General features: G+C 37.8%; 1 protein-coding gene across 1 annotated transcript in view; it reads left to right on the top strand.

The window, feature by feature from the left end:
- The first annotated feature begins 370 nt into the window (after positions 1–370).
- Positions 371–17,659, top strand: part of Herpud2 (HERPUD family member 2) — a 42,192-nt gene continuing 24,903 nt past the window's right edge. The window contains exons 1-2 of the mRNA XM_027411699.2: positions 371–608; positions 16,539–16,616. Of these exons, the coding sequence (XP_027267500.1) occupies positions 462–608; positions 16,539–16,616 (225 nt within the window). The 5' untranslated portion in view covers positions 371–461. The remainder of the gene's footprint in view (positions 609–16,538; positions 16,617–17,659) is intronic.

The raw sequence follows: 17,659 nt of genomic DNA, 5'->3' as shown, positions 1-17,659 counted from the left end.
CGCCGCCTTCTGTTTCCAGGCTCGCTCCCCGCCGCCACCTCCCTTCTCTCAGGCTCGCTCTCCGGCCGCCGCCTTCAGCCGCTCAGGCCGCGCGGGTGCTCGCGTAGGGCCTTGTTGCGTTTCAGCTCGGGGGTCGCGGCAGGGGCGGGGCGCTGAGCGGTCCTCCGGGGCCTGACCTTCGCGTCCTCCCCAGGTCGCCTGCCCGCCTTCCTCCGCAGTCTGGAGCCAGGCGGAGCCCAGACCTGGCGGGGACAGCTGCATCCCCGGCCCGGCACCCAGAGCCTGCCGCCACCACCACCACCGTCCATCGTTGGTACCGGCAATGGCCTTCGTATCGCCCGATGTGCTTGTGACTGATTTGAACCCAGAATATTGAGAACTCACGTCTGTCCCCATCTCAGCCGTGCCCGCCCTTAGGGCTTAGCTGCAGCGCCGCTAGACTGTCTGACTTTGAGAGCACCATGGACCAGAGTGGGATGGAGATTCCTGTGACTCTCATCATTAAAGCTCCGAATCAGAAATACAGTGACCAGACTATTAGCTGCTTCTTGAATTGGACCGTGGGGAAACTAAAAACGCATCTATCTAACGTGTACCCTAGCAAACCAGTAAGTGTCAAACTGGACGCAGCTGCTCTGATCTGCAACCCCTGTGCCTGGTACCTACCTTCTCCCAGCTTGCCCCTCCTCGCCAGTCAAATAGGTCTCCATTCAAAATACTGCTGGTTCTGAGGTTGCACGTGTCTCCTGAGTAAACCATCATTATTACCTTCCTAATGAGGTTCGGTTAATTAGTGAGTATACAGAAATACCAAGAGACAAGAATGTGCAGTTATGGAAAAGAGACCATCTTCCGTGGAACTTACAGTCATCTAATGTGAATGTCAGATGCTGTTTTTGTTAGGTTTTGAGATAAAGAATCACAGTCCATATCAGAACTCATTGCTTCCTAGGCTAAAATTCCATTTTAATTTTAAGTACCTGGCTCAGGAATATGTTCATAGTAAAGAGTACATTTTCCTCTTTTGGAAGTAGTATATGACTTAGCGAAAATTATATATACTTTAAACATCCCTCCATTGCAAGTGTTGTGAGTTGGAGATTCACTTTGTTTCCTCACTTCCCATCCATTTCTGAAGATAGTGATACGTGCAGTTCTTCCACACACCCCAGTCATTTGATACCTGTTTTATTCTTTGGTTGTATCATCTGTTTCGCTCAAATCAGTGTGGCTTTGTTTTCCATTCTTAACTGTATTTTGGTATTGGAAAGATAAACATAATGTCACCATTTGTCCATAAAGTCGGATTTGAAGATATGTAGTTGGTAAGTTTTGGAATAGTTGAGAGAAGTATGTCATACAGAGTGTATTAAAGTGAGGCTTTCATATTCTCTATTGTATAACTTTTTCATTCTTGAATATCTAGTATTCAACTGCTAAATCTTATAAATAATAAAGAGGCTTGTTTTTAGGATGGGAAATATTTTGGCGTATTTACCACCAGCTAGTTGGAAAACAACTGCTTTTTAGGCCTGTTTGTGCTCCTAAGTATGGAAGACGTTGATCTGCGTTAAGATACTTATGAGTTAGAACTGTGTTTATTGCAGCATTGTTTAAGATTTAGACTTTTAGAATAACCACTGAATTACTTTATTGCAAAAGCTGGAGGGTGTATCTTTTGTTGTTGTTTGATTTAAACTCATTAAGCATTCACTGTATTGGTGACACAAATATTTTTAGTATGGGGGAACACTGAGTTACTTAAGTAGTTAGAACAAACTAAAAAGTTAGAACTTTTACTTATTCAAAGCTTAAGATTGAAAGTGAAGATTTACACCAGGATAACAATTCCCTGAGAAATTGTGATTTATAAAATTTTTCTATTGCGTATTATTTTCCCACAGTTTTGAAAGAGAAAGTACCTTGTGGAATAGTCATAATTGAGAGACATAGATTTAAGAACACAGCCCAAATACTATTCTAAAGTATATTCTTAGATCTGTATATACCTGTATGCTATGCACTAAGGTGAGATCTGTGTATTATACTATTACACCATTCTCTGCAGTTTGTGGACCAGGAATTTGCATTCAGCCTAATGTGGTGTATGTAAGGGACTTAGCAATTGAGGATCAGCAGTTCAGGGTCATTGTTAGCTGCAGAGTGAGCTTGAAGCTAGCATGATCCAGTCCCCAAAACAAAACAAATTTAGTACTATTCTACAACTTTTCTCTAAAAGACAAAAACAAAAGAACTATGTGAGATAGAAATGTGAAGCCTGTTTTCTGTATCTGCCCAGGGGTAACTCTGCTTGAGGCTGGAGATTTGCCCTTGCACAGCTAGTCACTAGTGGGGTTGGTGCATCTGGATACTAATGCCCGAGGAGGAGATCACTTGCAAAACTGTTTTTACTGACTCATAGACACACTGGAGATTCTTTTGGAGGCTGCACCACATACTATAATTAATGACTTAACCTTGTAACATTTCTCTAGCAAGTTTTCTGAGTGGGTTGTAATGTCCTGTCAAGTTCATTTCTAGGTTGAAAATTTTGTGTAATTATTAGACTTGACAGATTTCTGTTCTGACTTATCTGAAATTAGTTTGAAATAGCACAGTTGTTGAGTAACTGCAGTTAGTGGTACCCTGTAGCTATGGAAGACATCAGCTCTAGGAATTGGGAGTCATAAACATTTTCTTTGTAAGGTTATTTAAAAGTCTAAACATTTTGTAATGAAGCAAGATTATATCAGGGGTTTAGATCCTTGTGACTGCCCACAATGACTCACACTGGCTTTTTAAATGTTTTTAGTGTTGTATCCTGTATGTGTATTCATGTGTGCGTGTCCACCTTCCTTCCGAGACAAGGTCTTACTGGTTTGTACAGCATGATCTCAAATTCTTGGGCTGAAGTGATTCTCCCATCAAAGCTTCCCAAGTTATGGGACTATAGTCCTGCTCCCCCAACAACAACTACCATTCTTTCAGAGTTTATTTTGCACTGATGACCCTAAGCCCTTTATTACTATAATAAGCAATACAGTTCTAAGTAAAAAGACTAGAAATTTAGTGATCATGAAGGGACAGATATTTTCTAGTTTAGAATTTAGACATTTGGCTCTCTCACTCTCTCTTTCTAGAGAGTGAGAGAGAGAAATGAAAGATTTATGTGGAATTGAGCTCTTGGAATTCAGATAACTTGCAAAGATACTGATAATTGGTTTAGGAACCAGGAGGTTCACCAGTACTAGTTCATGTTGATAGTGTTTTAGATCATTATAAAACATATTCTAACAGGACATTTGCTATTATTGATTTTTCAGTCCTGAAATTGGCCTGAAGTATGAAATAATCACTCTTAAATTTCAGTAATTGCTACAGGATATTGAAGAACCCTGTTGGAAGGCCACTTTTCTTTGAGTCTTGGATTGTAGTCTGAACTTGGACTTAGTTATCAGAGATGAAAATTCCAAAGTGGCTGAACCTTGAATTGTTCAGTAGAATTGTTCTATTTCCAATAGAAATTAAAATATATAAAATTCACCCATCTATCTAGGCACCTTCTTATCTTTCCTTAATGTCTTCTTATTTGCAAATGGTAGGTAGCTAGAGATGGAGTTGACTTACCCTGAATTTGCTATTGAAGGCAAACCTTTCCAGTACTTGGGGTCAGACTGCCTTGTGACGTGTGTCTTGCCTCTGTACATTTCCTCTGTCTTTGCTATTTATTTTATGGTGGTAAAAACTAAATCACTTACTTCCAGTACTTAGGTCTTCTGTCTTCCCTATCGGCCAGGGAGGTTTGTGCTAGCTTTTCAAGCTGTTGTTTTACTTCGCCATTCTATTGGAGGTAAAGAAGCAAGAGTAGAACCAAGTGTATATAGAGGTTCTGTTCTGAGAATATAATAATGTTCTATAATCCAGAATGAAGTTTTCCTTTTCTTCAATGAAGTAGTGTGTTGCCTTGTAGCTTTTGGAACTTTTGTGTTTGTTACTTTGTAATTTCCTATTACCTTACATAGGTAATTAAAAAAAAGTAGTAGCTTGACCACTTAAGGACTGTTGATTTCAAGGAGATAGAATCCATATACATGAATAGCTTTTGCTTGATAAGACAGTTGTCTTACATAATTTTTAACAAATTTAAGAGGGCTTCGTCACCTAGCAGTATGGCTTAGATTTTAAAAAAACACCTTGTGAACAAATGGTACTGTCAAATTTAATGTGAAGATGATGAAAAATAGAAATTTGAAGTTTTTTTTTTTTTTTTTTTTGAGACAGGGTTTCTCTGTAGCTTTGGAGGTTGTTCTGGAACTCACTCTGTACAACAGGCTGGCCTCAAACTCACAGAGATCCACCTACCTCTGTCTCCGGAGTGCTGGGATTAAAGGCTTGCACCACAGCTGCCTGAAATTTGAAGTTTTAATGACCGCTGACTAAAATTTACTTAAGTATTTCATAGGCTTGTCCTCATGTCTTTTTCTTGGAAAAATGTAGTTTTGTTTAATGATGCGTTAATGCTTTTAGGGGTTTTAGAGTTTTTAGTTTAAATTTGTCGTTATGTAATACTGATTTGTCTAAAATGTTTTTATTTAATTGCTTTGATTTTAAACGTTCACTTAAACCAGGCATTCTAGTAAATATTTGATGTGCCCTGTTATGTTTGTGGTAGACACCTTGTAATGTTAGCTCAAGGAACAGAGACTTAATGATTCTTCTGCTTAAAGTCATAAAACTCTTAAGCAGAATTGGGATTTGAACCCAAGTTGTTCTGATTTGAAAGTCAAGGCCCTTAGCCATAAATGTGTATACACACATGCACAGACACACACTCAGCTATATACAGTGAAGTGAAGGCTGCCCAGTAGTGACTTGACTGTATCATTTATACACATACAGACAGAAAGCAATGAAACTGTTAAAAAATGTATGAGAGTGGAGAGATGGCTCAGCAGTTTAAGAGCTCTTTCTGTTCTTGCCAAGGATAGGGGGTTCAGTTGCCAACACCAACATGGCATTTCACAAATGTCTTAAACCCCAGTTGCAGAACATCTGATGCCCTCTTCTGGTCTCCTTTAGTATCACACACATACTTGGTACATAGACATATTATGAAGGCAAAATATCTATACTTGTTAAAGAATTTACTTTAATTAAAAAGAAGATATGTTTGGATGCAGTGATACCTAGAAATTACATAGTTAAGTAAGAACATCCTTATTATTGTGCTAGCACCTAATCAGCTTACTGTGTGGTTATTACTGTTTATTCTGATAACTATAAGAAGACTGTGGGAATAGAGTGTGTTGCTTTGTTCTATCTTCTCACAATGTATTAATTTCTATACTTTGGCATTCTCTATTGCACATACATCTGACATGTGATTGAACAGTGGAAAACTTTAATCAGGGAATATTCTTTGGGAATTCCAGATAATGTATTTTCTGAAGATTCAGTATGCTGGTTACTGCTTTAAGGAAATAGGGGCTAGAGGCTGTTTGGGTAACCATGCTTCCATTTACAGTACTTCTGAATCTCCCAGAGCTCTGGATTGAGAGAATTTAATTAGAGATGTGTTTAAAAATTTACAAAATTAACTTTTCACAGAATCCATATTTTGTGTACTTCCTTGTATTTAGCTCTTTAAAGCTATTTGATACTTATGACCAAGCTGTGCATGGGATTCTATGACAGTTATTAGAACTTACCAGTCAGTTGAAGATTGCTTTTATTGGCTCTTTAGCATATATTTTAAAAATTTAAGTATTTTAAAGTTCAAAATTAATATTTTGAAATTATGCAGAATTTGATTATGCTAAAGTTGGGCATAATGGGGTCATGACTTTTAGTACAGAGGGCTTTCTTTTGTCTCTTTGTTTTCCTTTCTTTTTTTTTTTGGTTTTTCGAGACAGAGTTTTTTCTCTGTGGCGTTGGAGGCTGTCCTGGAACTAGCTCTTGTAGACCAGGCTTGTCTCGAACTCACAGAGATCTGCCTGCCTCTGCCTCCTGAGTGCTGGGATTAAAGGCGTGCGCCACCAACGCATGGCTTGTTTTCCTTTTTTTTTTGAGATGATTTTATTTTAAATCACTTTATTCTGATTAACTTACAAATAGAAGCATCACAGAGTGAGTTTAATGAATTACTCAAACACTTGCCCAGTCACAAACTCTATACATCTCAGTAAACTTCTATACAGTTAAAATGGCCATTCTTTGCCTACATTTTATCATTCCTTATTACCAGCTATTACCCTCTCTTGGTCTCCTTTTTAAATTTTATAATATACCCACAGTGATACCTATTAACATATATACATGTATACATTATAGGCTAGGATCCACATATGAGGGAGAACATGTGGGGGTTTTGTTTCTGAGTTTGGCATGATTGTCTTAAGTCACATATGAGAGACCCATTTAGTCCTTTATCTGTCTATGCACATATACATACATACATACATACATATGTACATACATACACATATATAGACTTAAATCTTTTCATACTAGTAAATCTTTTGAAACATGAAAATATAGTTGATTTTGTAAATACATGTGTCAGACTTATGAATGTTTAATTTTTTCTAGATTGTAGTGTATGAGTGTTTTTCCTTATGTATATATGTGCACCATATGTATACCTGGTACCCAAGAAGGTCAGAAAAGGCCATCTGATACTCACCTTTCCAGGGCACACTACCCGAGAAACCTTTGTTCAGATGAGGCCCTGCATCCAGCTTTCTGTCATATCCCAATAAAGCCAGCAATGTGAATCTGTCAATGGATCAGTCTATCAGAGCCACCCAGACCAGTCACTTTCTAAAAGCCCCATCTGCTGACAACCAACCCAGTGCATGGATCTACAAGGGACATTTCAGATTCAAGCCATGACATTCATGAAAGCTGGGCATAGAGTTACTCGTGTCTTTAATTTTAGCTGTGGGGAGGCAAAGACAGGAAGATTCCTAGGGCTTATTGGCCAGGCTGTCTAGCCAGGTTCAGTGTGAGTTTAGAAGGTCCAAATCTCTCTCTCTCTCTCTCTCTCTCTCTCTCTCTCTCTCTCTCTCTCTCTCTCTCTCTCTTTCTCTCTTTCTCTCTCCTCTTCCCCCTTCTCTCTTCTTCCTCCTCTTCCTTTCCTTTTCTTTCTTTTTCCTGTTCCTTTCCTTTTTTTTGTTTTGTTTTGGTTTTTGAGACAGGATTCCTCTGTGTAACAGCCCTGGCTGTCCTGAAACCAGCTTTGTAGACCATGCTGCCTCGAACTCACAGAGATATATCTGCCTGTGTCTGCCTGGAATTAAAGGTGTGCACTACCACCATCCAGCCACATCTGATTCTCTTCAGACTTCTTAATATTTATTCTCCAGAAGAGTATTTACTTATTCTTTTAATATTCTGTCAGATTTCTTGCTTTGGCTTTTGTATATTAAGTGGGTAGCAGAGTTTTTCTGGCCAGCTATGTAAGTGGATGGTTGAATAGAATAGCTTTACCTCTAGGTTCCTGAGAAATCCATCAGGAACTTCCTAGCTTGTTAGTTAGCTGACCTTGCTTCACCATACATGACCTCACTTTATCTAGGGAAGAAGTGTACTGACTGTTGGTTATAGGAGTGAACACCAGGAAGAATAGTGTTGTTAACAGTTAATCTTATTGATTTTGTGCTGCAGAGCCATGAAAACAGATTAGTACTCCTGACTTGCTGAATGCTTGTTAATTCTTAAATTTAAGGATACCATGTAATTTATTCAGTGGAAAATTCATTTTTAGTGTGTTAAGTTACTAAGATCTGGGAGTTGTTATAGACACTGGCATCCCTTGTCTAATAGAGAAATGGATTTTCTCCCCTCCCCCATTTTGAAGATTGTTTCTTCAGAGTTTCATACAACGTGGTTTGATCATATTTATCCTCCAGAGAAGTGGGTTTTCAATCAAGGAAAAAGATAATAAAGAACTGAAGTCATATTACATGTTCAAGTTAAACTTTGAGATCTCAAATTTTGTACTTCCTTTGATGGTATAGATTATGTCAAAGCAACTAGTTGTGCAGAAAGTTATTATCACCTGGCTTGCTTCATTTTTCAGTTCATTGGTACTTAAATTGAAGTGATTTTTTTTTTAACAAGAGAAATTTTAAGTCTCACCTAATTTAGGCATATAAAAATCATTTTTGTTTTCAAAATCAAACAATTCAGTTTTCTTTTAAAATTTAGGATGATCTGAATGCATTTGAATATTCAGTTGAGAGTAAAAATGTACTAAATTATAATTCACATACTGTAAAGTTTGTCATTTAAATTGTATGACTCAGTGGCTTTTTGTATTTTCATAGTTACCACTGTTGCATACCTGCGGTACCTTTTTATCACCTCCCAGATAAAAATCCCTTACCCAATTAGTAGTCCCTCCCTATAATTTGTCTTCAAGCTATTGGCAACCGGTAATCTTTGTCTTTGGATTTGCCTATTTAGGGCATTTCATATAAAGGAAACATATATGACCTTTATATCTGGTATCTTTCACTTACCATAACAATCATGTTATAGCATGTATTAGAACTTCATTTCTTCTTATGGCTGAATATGTCATTGTATGTGTATGCTTGTACTTTATGTCTTCATGCAGTAATTGATGGATATTTGAGTTCTTTCCACTTTTTGGCCATTATTAATAATGAAGTTACAAACATTCTTATATAGTGTTGTAGTGGACATTTGATTTCAGCTCTTTGTGGCATATACCTGGGGGTGTAATTGAATGTATGTACTGTGCCTTCCAATGGCCATTTCTCACTTCTGAGCAATTGTAAAAGTCTTTAACAAGAGTGACACTGTTTTACATCATCAGCTATGTGTGAGAGTTTTAGTTTTCCTACACCTTTGTTTGCATTTGTTTTTCTTCCACTTATTCTAGAGGGTTACCTTGTAATTTTGTTACATATCTGTGTTTTGCTTCTCAAAAAAATGATGTCTTTCTTGCTGTGAACTGCTAATTTATGGGGAAATGCTAAAATACTAGTGTACAATTGTTCATAATCTGCTAATATTAGTGTATTATTTGTAGAAATTAACCAGATGAATTTTGTTCTAGCAAGTGTTTCAAAGTAGCCATTGTTTAATAGAATAGTATCTCATTTTATTCCTTAATAATTATTTATAAAGTAGTGCTAAATGAATTTTTTCCCCAAAGATGTTCAAAGCATTCTGAACTTTAAGTATTTCATTTAACATTGCATTTAGCATCTACTTAGGCACAGTGCCAGGCTCTGGGAACAAAATAATGAACAGAAGGGTATGGGCCTTTTAATTCGTAACATTCATATTTCTTTTAGGGACAGAAACATGTAACTGTAATTGGCAATTGTGGTTTGTTTCAGGATGGGAAGAAACAGGATGAGTGACAGGGGAAACTACTAAACTAAGTTGATTAGTCAATAAAGCTTGGCTGAGGTCATGTTAAAGTGAAGATCTAAAATGGTTAAAAGCTGCAGGAGCTGATAGGGAGTACCACAAACAAGGTGTTCAAGTTGGGAAAGAACTGGGGAAGCTAGGTGAATGCTAGCTTGGAAGTGAATGCTAGAAAGTGGAGGAGGAATGAAGGCTACTAGAGGAGGTTGGAAAGAAACCAGAAATCAGGATTGACTGCAATTAAGGAATTAGAATCAATAGCCCTGTGAGACTGCTCAGTGGGTAAAGGCATTTGTCCTGCCCCTTCCTCCATGCACTCATGAAGGCCAGGATGTATTATTTCACTAGACACAAGATAAATGATAAATAGGTGTTTATTGGGGAACAATTACTCAGAAAAATACAAAGAACCACAGGAGCACTTCTCTACCCTTCTTACAGGATCGGCTGACCCACTAGAGAGAGAGAGCAAAGCCGGGCGTTGGTGGCACACGCCTTTAATCCCAGCACTCCGGAGGCAAAAGCAGGCGGATCTCTGCGAGTTCGAGGCCAGACTGGTCTCCAGATCAAGTGCCAGGATAGGCTCCAAAGCTACACAGAGAAACCCTGTCTCGATCCCCCCCCCCACCAAAAAAAAAAAAAAAAAAAAAAAAAAGAAAAGAGAGCAAAGGAAAGCCATGTCTTAAGCTTCTCTCTTTCCTCTACCTCTGCCTGAGACCTCGCCCAAGGGGGGTGTGGCCACTGTTACAAGTTCACTGCAAGACTGATACAGTTCCCCTATTAGTCTAAAGAAGAAGGTTTTAAGCCTGATGCAAAAACTATATACAATGATAACAAATGTCAAGTATATTCCAGGAAAAGGAAAGGTAAATATACACAAATTAAAACCTACCATCAGCAAGAGCAACATTGAGCAATAGATATATACTACATGTCCAGTATAATAATAATAATAATAATAATAATAATAATAATAATAATAATGTTAAAAAAATTTGGAGCTGTGCAGTGGTAGCTCATGCCTTTAATCCCAGCACGTGGGAGGCAGAGGTAGGCAGATCTCTGTGAGTTCAAGGCCATCCTGGTCCACATAGTGAGTTCCAGGACAGCCAGGACTGCATAGAAAAACCCTGCCTTGGGGGGAAAAATGGAGTTAGTATTAAATCCCATGTTTTTTAGAATGGGTCAGGATTGATTGGTATTTTTTAAAAGATCACTGTAGTTACTGACTTGAATGGAAGCAAGAAAACTAGTTGAGAGGCTGCAGCAAAAGCATAGGTAAGAGATAATGTTGGGGCATTAGCTAGTAGAGATTAAAAAAAAAAAAGTTGAGCTGAGTGGATATTCCTAACAAAATTGATGCCAGTTATGTGTAGGAGGCAAAATGAAAGAGGGATTGATTATGTCTAGGTATTTCACTTTAACAACAGTAGGTGGGTTAAGTATAGGGAAGAAAGAATAGGGAACTGGCATTTGGTGTTCATTGTTGTTTTTTGCCTATGAGTTGCCTGTTAAAACATTAGACCATGTCACATATCATAGCAGTTGGATATATGGGTCTCTGACTGAGAGAAACAAAGCACTTGGATGGGAAGACACAAGAAACTTGCCTTTTGGAATTGGATGGACAGTTGAACAAAAGGCCATAATGAGTATAGACCCTTTACTCCTCACAGTGATGCAAATGGAAGACTGTGATGTTATCTCATAAATGTCATGTCCTTTTGTTAGTACTCCTGAGTCTTACCCTCAACCTGTTAAAGACTGGTTAATCATTGTCTCATCTTTCTGTTTAGTAGAGAAAAGCTTTAAGAAGACTTTTGGGGGAAAGGGGAGTCTCTCTAGGCTATTAGTTTAGTCATTGGATGGCATTTTTTAGGTTAATTGAGATATATACCAGTTTATTTATTTGTTACTCTTTGAGACTCTGTGTAGCTTTGGCTGTTCTGGAACTCACTCTATAGACAAGGCTGGCTTCAAATTCATAGATCTGCTTGCTCTGCCTCCCGAGTACTTGGGATTAATGGGGTATGCCACCATGACTGGTTAGTTCTTAAATTTAATAATTATGCATACTTTTCAAATGAGAGACCCATAGTTTGGGAGCTAGGAGTTCTCAAAATATTTGATTTATTATTGTCATCTTGATATAAGCTAGAGTCATAGGGGGTAGAAGTAACTTCCATTAAAAAATGTCTCCATCAGAGACATTTGGCCTGTAGGCAAGTCTGTGGACATTTTCTTGGTTAATGAAGAATGCAGGACGGCCCAGTCAGCTGTGGGCAGTGCCCCTTCTGAGCAGGTGGCCCTGGCTTGTATAAAAACAAGCTGAGCGAGCCATGGAGAACAAGCCCAATTAGCAGCATCCACCTATGATCTCTGCCTCAGTTCTTGCCTCCAGGTTCCTGGTTGAGCTCCTGCCCTGTGTTTCTCAGTGATGGATTGTGACCTGTGATTGTAAGATCAATTAAAGCCTTTTCCCATTAGGTTGTTTTGGTCAATGAAAAGCAAACTAACAAAAGCTATATGCATATTTAACTGCTGAGCCATTTGCCCAGTCCCATGAGACAGTCCCTCTCATTGAACCTGGAACTCACTGAATCATTAGTGAGCTCCAGGGATCTACCTGTCTTTGCCTTCTGAGCACTAGGCTTGCAGGTGTTTGTAGCATGAATAATGAGAACTTAGAGACAGATATTGGGGTTCAAGCTAATGGTTAGATACTCGAAGTGGCTGGCCACTCTCAGGCAGAAAGGGCTGTCCTGTCCTCAGCATGGTTGGAGACTAAATCTTTCATGAGACCCTTTGGTTCTTCCTTTTATACCTCCCTAGTGCTGGAATTAAAGGCTTGTGATCCCAAGTACTGAGATCACCTTTGTGTGAGCTGTTTCTTTTTAGGACTGGATCAGTTTTATGTAGCTCAGTGTGGCCTTGAACTAACAGATCCATCTGCTTGTCTCTTGAGTCCTGGGATTAAAGGAGTGTGCCACCATCACCTGACTCTGTGGCTAGCTAGAATGGCTGCTGGGATTAAAGGTGTGTATCACTATTGCCTGGCTCTATTGCTTGTGGCTAACTTTGCTTTCTGTACCCTCAGGCAAGCTTTAATAAATCATAAATAATGTATCTCCACAGGTGTTTGTTGCTATGCCTCGATTTTTATGTTGGTGTTGGGGGTCTAAACTCAGGCTCTCATTCTTGAATGGTGGTCATTTTGCTGACTGAGCCATCTCCCTAGTCCTAGTACTTGTGCTTTAAACTGAGTAATATCACAAAATATGCTATAGCTTAATAGTGGTAGGTTTTCAAGCATGTGCTTCTGGATACTGAAGTGTCTGAAGCTATTGCTTCTGGGAAAATTTATCTCAAAATGAACTTTAAAATTGTTTTTTTAGTGTACTTTATATTATTATTAATGTATTGTATAGATTAATGGCTTATACTGGAAGTGTGTGTGGATCAGTGGTCCTGAATACTGAGTTTTCTAACATTTTTATTTCTTGCTCAGAAGCCATAGTTTCTGATTAATTCTCTTACTGTTACAGTTTTATAAAACCAAAGAGATAATTTATGTAGAAAGAAAGACAATGTGCAGGTAGGTCACTTTCCTTAGAAGTAGTTGGTAAACATGGCATTCTTCCACTAAAAATCAGGATTAAATGATTTAAGCTTTGGACACGGACTTTTTGCCAACATCAAAAGGTATTTCTGTACAATGAAGGTTGAAGACTTTTGTTGTTACTTACAAGTGTTATTTGAAACGGAGACTTGAAAGTTATCTTAGTATGGGTCAAGACTTCAACCACGTTTGTTTTCTGTGTCATTTGTGCTCTTCAGCATCCTGAGTGTTGCCTTGATGTTACAAAACATGTTGAAAAGACATACCACTCTCCAATAGTTTCACATAGTCCTATTAGGTCTTCATGAAATCACATAATAGAGATACCAGAAATTAGTATATGGATTCTTGAATTTTGTGTTCTGCTTTAAGAGGTTGATGTGCATTCTGTTGTTAGACTCCAGCCTGTGCAGTAAATACTGTTATTATCCTCCTTTTGTAGATGAGAAATGCAAGGGACACATTTCCTGATTTTCATCCATCCATCCATCCATCTCTATCTTATCTACCTACCTACCTACCTACCCTAGTCTATGAGTCTGGCTCCTATACACAAGACCCTACTAGTAGCAAATCGATGCTGCTGCTCTTGATAATCTGTATTTTTCTATCCTGCAATGTCAGTTTCTTTTTCTATTAGATTCTGTTTTTGGCATACAGATATTATTTAAAAAAAAAACCCCAATCCACAAAATAAACATGCAAGAACCAAAGAAAATTAGAACTTCTATAGATCCTACTTCTCTTGTCCTTTTTCTCTCCTGTGGGGCAAAACACCTTGTTAGTTTTATATATTTACTGTTTCTCACTACATTGCTGTCCTTTTTTCTTGAGTCCGTTCCAGTTAGAGTTTTTGTTTGTTTTTGATAGCTGTTGATCTAACAAGGTTGTTTTCACTAATACAAGGTTGTATTAGTGATCTTTTTGCAGGGTACTTTGTGGGGAATGTAGAGATAAATAGAATAATATGTTGTATTAGTGATCTTTTTGCAGGGTACTTTGTGGGGAATGTAGAGATAAATAGAATAATATGAGAGAAGTTTCCTGTATACCAGAAACCTGGAAACATTTGAATAAATATAAATAAATGTAGTACTTAAGTACAATAGAATATTATGCATTTGTCAGAAAGAATTCGGAAACTATCTGTATACTCCTAAGATATTATATACTGGATATACTGAGAAAGCATGGCATCAGAGAGCAAGCATAGTTTCCTGCCTTTTATGTAAGGAGGAAAAGAGAATTGTGTATTTGTATAATGAGAAGGCATATAAAATTATAGGGGGAAGAGAACAGGGGACTATTTACTTGACAAGGGGCACTTACAAATGCTTATACCACTGAGAAATATGACTCCTCTGTCCAGCCACCATTAACTGCCCATAGCTCTTCAGGAAGGAGGGGATATATGAGCTCCTCCCCATCGATGATAGAATGTTGATGGGCCCAGCCTTGTGCAGGTAGCCTCTTTTGCTGTGAGTTTGTGGTTGACTGGCCATATCATGTCCAGTAGACAGCCTTTCATACTTCTTTCCATTCTCTGGTTCCTACATTCTTTGTGCCCCTTCTTTCACAATGTATTCCTGAGCCTGTGGCAGGAGGTGATATGATGTTCTATTTCAGACTGAACTCATAACATCTCAACGATCTTGTATTCTCAGCCTTTTGACCAGTGATGAGTCTAAGTTAACTGTTTCCCACTGCAGACAGAAGCTTCTCTGACCATGGCTGAGAACAGCACTAATTTATGGTTGTAAACCATAAATATTTAAAAGGCAGCTTGACAACATATACATTTAGAAAAGCAACAGTAGTGGATTCCTTCCCAAGGCCTGTGACCTTTTTAGTCAGCAGTCTTTCATCAGGTTTACAGTATCAGGCATGAATTATTGCTATGGAGTGGGCCCCACATCCAATCAGAACCTATAGTAGCCATGTCACTATTGGCATATTTGCCTGTCAGGTTGGTATTGTAGCTTCCAGGTGAAGCTCATTAGTTTGACTATGTGTCCCTAGTGGTCATCTTAGGACAGGAAGGGAAAAAACTATGAGAAATCATAGATTTCATTCAAATCATTTGTAACAATCTTGTGATCAATATTTTGAGTTTATAAGTAATAAACAATTTTCAAATAGCATATAAATGGCATCAAAAAGTATAGTTTTAAAGGTGAGAGAAGATACAAATAAGTAAAAACTTGAAATATAAAATACCAGTCTGATTTCAGGGTTTAAGTTTTTTTTTTTTTCCCTAAAAATAGCTTGTTTTGTAGTTCTGCTCACTGAAGATAAAATTAAGTACTATGAATTCTCAGACTTTTGTCAATTAAAAAGAATTAGACACTTGATCAGTGGCAGTTCTAGACCTCATTAGAAAATCTAGAAGCTGAACCTGACAGATCATGTCAAATGACACCAGAGTGAACTTTTAGGAATTCCTAATGGTCAAAGATGGTCCAGTTTGAGGATTAAATGGATAAAGAAAGTGTTAGCATTCAAAAGCATAAAATTCTGTGAACTCACAATGACACTAAAGGAAAAAAAATTATCAGCACTTCACTGGTCACTGGAGGTTGCTTGGGCAGTCACCCTAAAAACTGACAAAGGGAAGCATTTGTACATTGTGGTTGTTTTCCTTGTATAGACTCAGTAACCAAATGGTTAATGAGATACAGTTCTAGAACGATCATAGTAAAAATAGAAGGAATTATGAAATTGGATAAATGGGTTTGCTACTCCTAATGAAAGAATGGAGCAACTAGGTAGGTAATTAATGTATGACTTTTGTCATAGTCATGCTGAAAATACACTTGGTTTGAAATTGTATTTATGGCTTGGATTGGATTTTGGAGTTAACATTAGGTATAGCTAATAAATTGTTTTCATGGAATTCAAGGGACATTTGTAAATAGGCCTTATGGGGACTAACAAAGAACAGTAATTTTAAATAATACTAGCAGTATGAACTTCAGCAGATTTATCATGAAGTACTAAATAAAATCAGAACATACTTTCTATTACGGGTTACATACAGGGGTAACAACTGAATTTCCATGCATGCATGTTGATTTTTCTCTGTTTTTGCTGTTTTGAACATGTGTGAATATTTGTAAGTGGAAGAAACAGTTAAAGCTAGATTAATTTAAAGCTAATTAACTTGCCATTAAATCTAAATGACTTTCAAATTAAGACCATTATGTTTAGAAGGAAGAAAATAAATCTGTAAATTAAGAGCACCACCTTACAACTGATAAAATGAACTTCTAGTTTACCTTTTTGTCATGTTTTTATGGTGATGATATGCATTTTTTTATTATTATTATAGATATGCTGCAATTTGCTAAGCTCTTACATGCCTTAAGCAGAACTTGGGACATAAAGGTTCTTAAAATATCTGTTTTCTGCCTATTTATCCTCAAAGAGAATTTAGTTTTATCCATATTTAGTCATGTTTTCCCCAACCTTAAGTATGTGTAATTAAAAAGCTGAATTCTTTCTTCTTTTTCATTTCTAGCTGACAAAGGACCAGAGATTGGTGTATTCGGGAAGATTGCTTCCTGACCATCTGCAGCTAAAAGACATTCTCAGAAAAGTAAGTTCTCCTTCTACCTTGGAAGAGTGGTAGAAACTGTCAACAAATTTCATCTAGCCAGTTGAGTTCATAATCCCTGTGGGTAGCAGAACAGATAAAGTATACAGTTAAGTCAGAAGGTAACAACAGGGCAGAGCATATAAGTAGCTTAGCTAACAGTTTTGTGTGCCCAACTGAGAAAAACTGAAGTTATTGTGCTCAGAAGTTATTTGTGTTCATATGTTTTTCATCTTTTAGAAGAAAATACTGACTTGTCAGTATTCCAAAAGAAGTGTTTACAGTGGTGAAAGATTGATAACATCTCTTTAAACCCATTTTTTAATCAGGCTGTATAACACTTTTAATAAAAATAGTATGAGTTAGGAGTTTAATATCATGAAAGGCAATAGGATGATGCCTAAGTGTCATACTGCTATCAGAATTTATTTATTTTTATTTAAATTAGAAACAAGCTTCTTTTACATGTCAATCTCAGTTCCCTCTCCCTTCCCTCCTCCCCTGCCCCACACCAACCCCCTATCCCAACCCCTTTCTGCTCCCCAAGGAGGGTAAAGGCCTTCCATGGGGGATCTTCAAAGTCTCATATTTGGAGCAGGGCCTAGACCCTCCCCAGTGTGTCTAGGCTGAGATAGTATCCCTTTATGTGGAGAGGGCTCCCAAAGTTCATTTGTGTACTAGGGGTAAAGAATTTAAGTGCTGATGCTCAGACGGTGCTAAATGTTTCAAGGTAGCTATTTGACAATCAACTTGAGTGCTAATTATTATTATTATTATTATTATTATTATTATTATTATTATTTTGGCAGGGGGCGGTTTCAAGACAGGGTTTCTCTGTGGCTTTGGAAGCTGTCCTGGAACTAGCTCTTGTAGACCAAGCTGGTCTCGAACTCACAGAGATCCACTTGCCTCTGCTTCCTGAGTACAGGGATTAAAGGCACTGGCCACCACCACCCAATGGCACCTTTTAGTTCATTCTCCTTTGTGAAGTTTTTACATTTAGAACTTTTTATTCTTGATATGCTACTTTTTGTTTGTGAATATAG

The sequence above is a fragment of the Cricetulus griseus genome, chromosome 4 (genome assembly GCF_003668045.3).
Source record: "Cricetulus griseus strain 17A/GY chromosome 4, alternate assembly CriGri-PICRH-1.0, whole genome shotgun sequence".
Taxonomy (NCBI): Eukaryota; Metazoa; Chordata; class Mammalia; order Rodentia; family Cricetidae; genus Cricetulus; species Cricetulus griseus.
The sequence above is the reverse complement of the archived record's forward strand: the minus strand, read 5'-3'. Positions and strand labels throughout refer to the sequence as shown.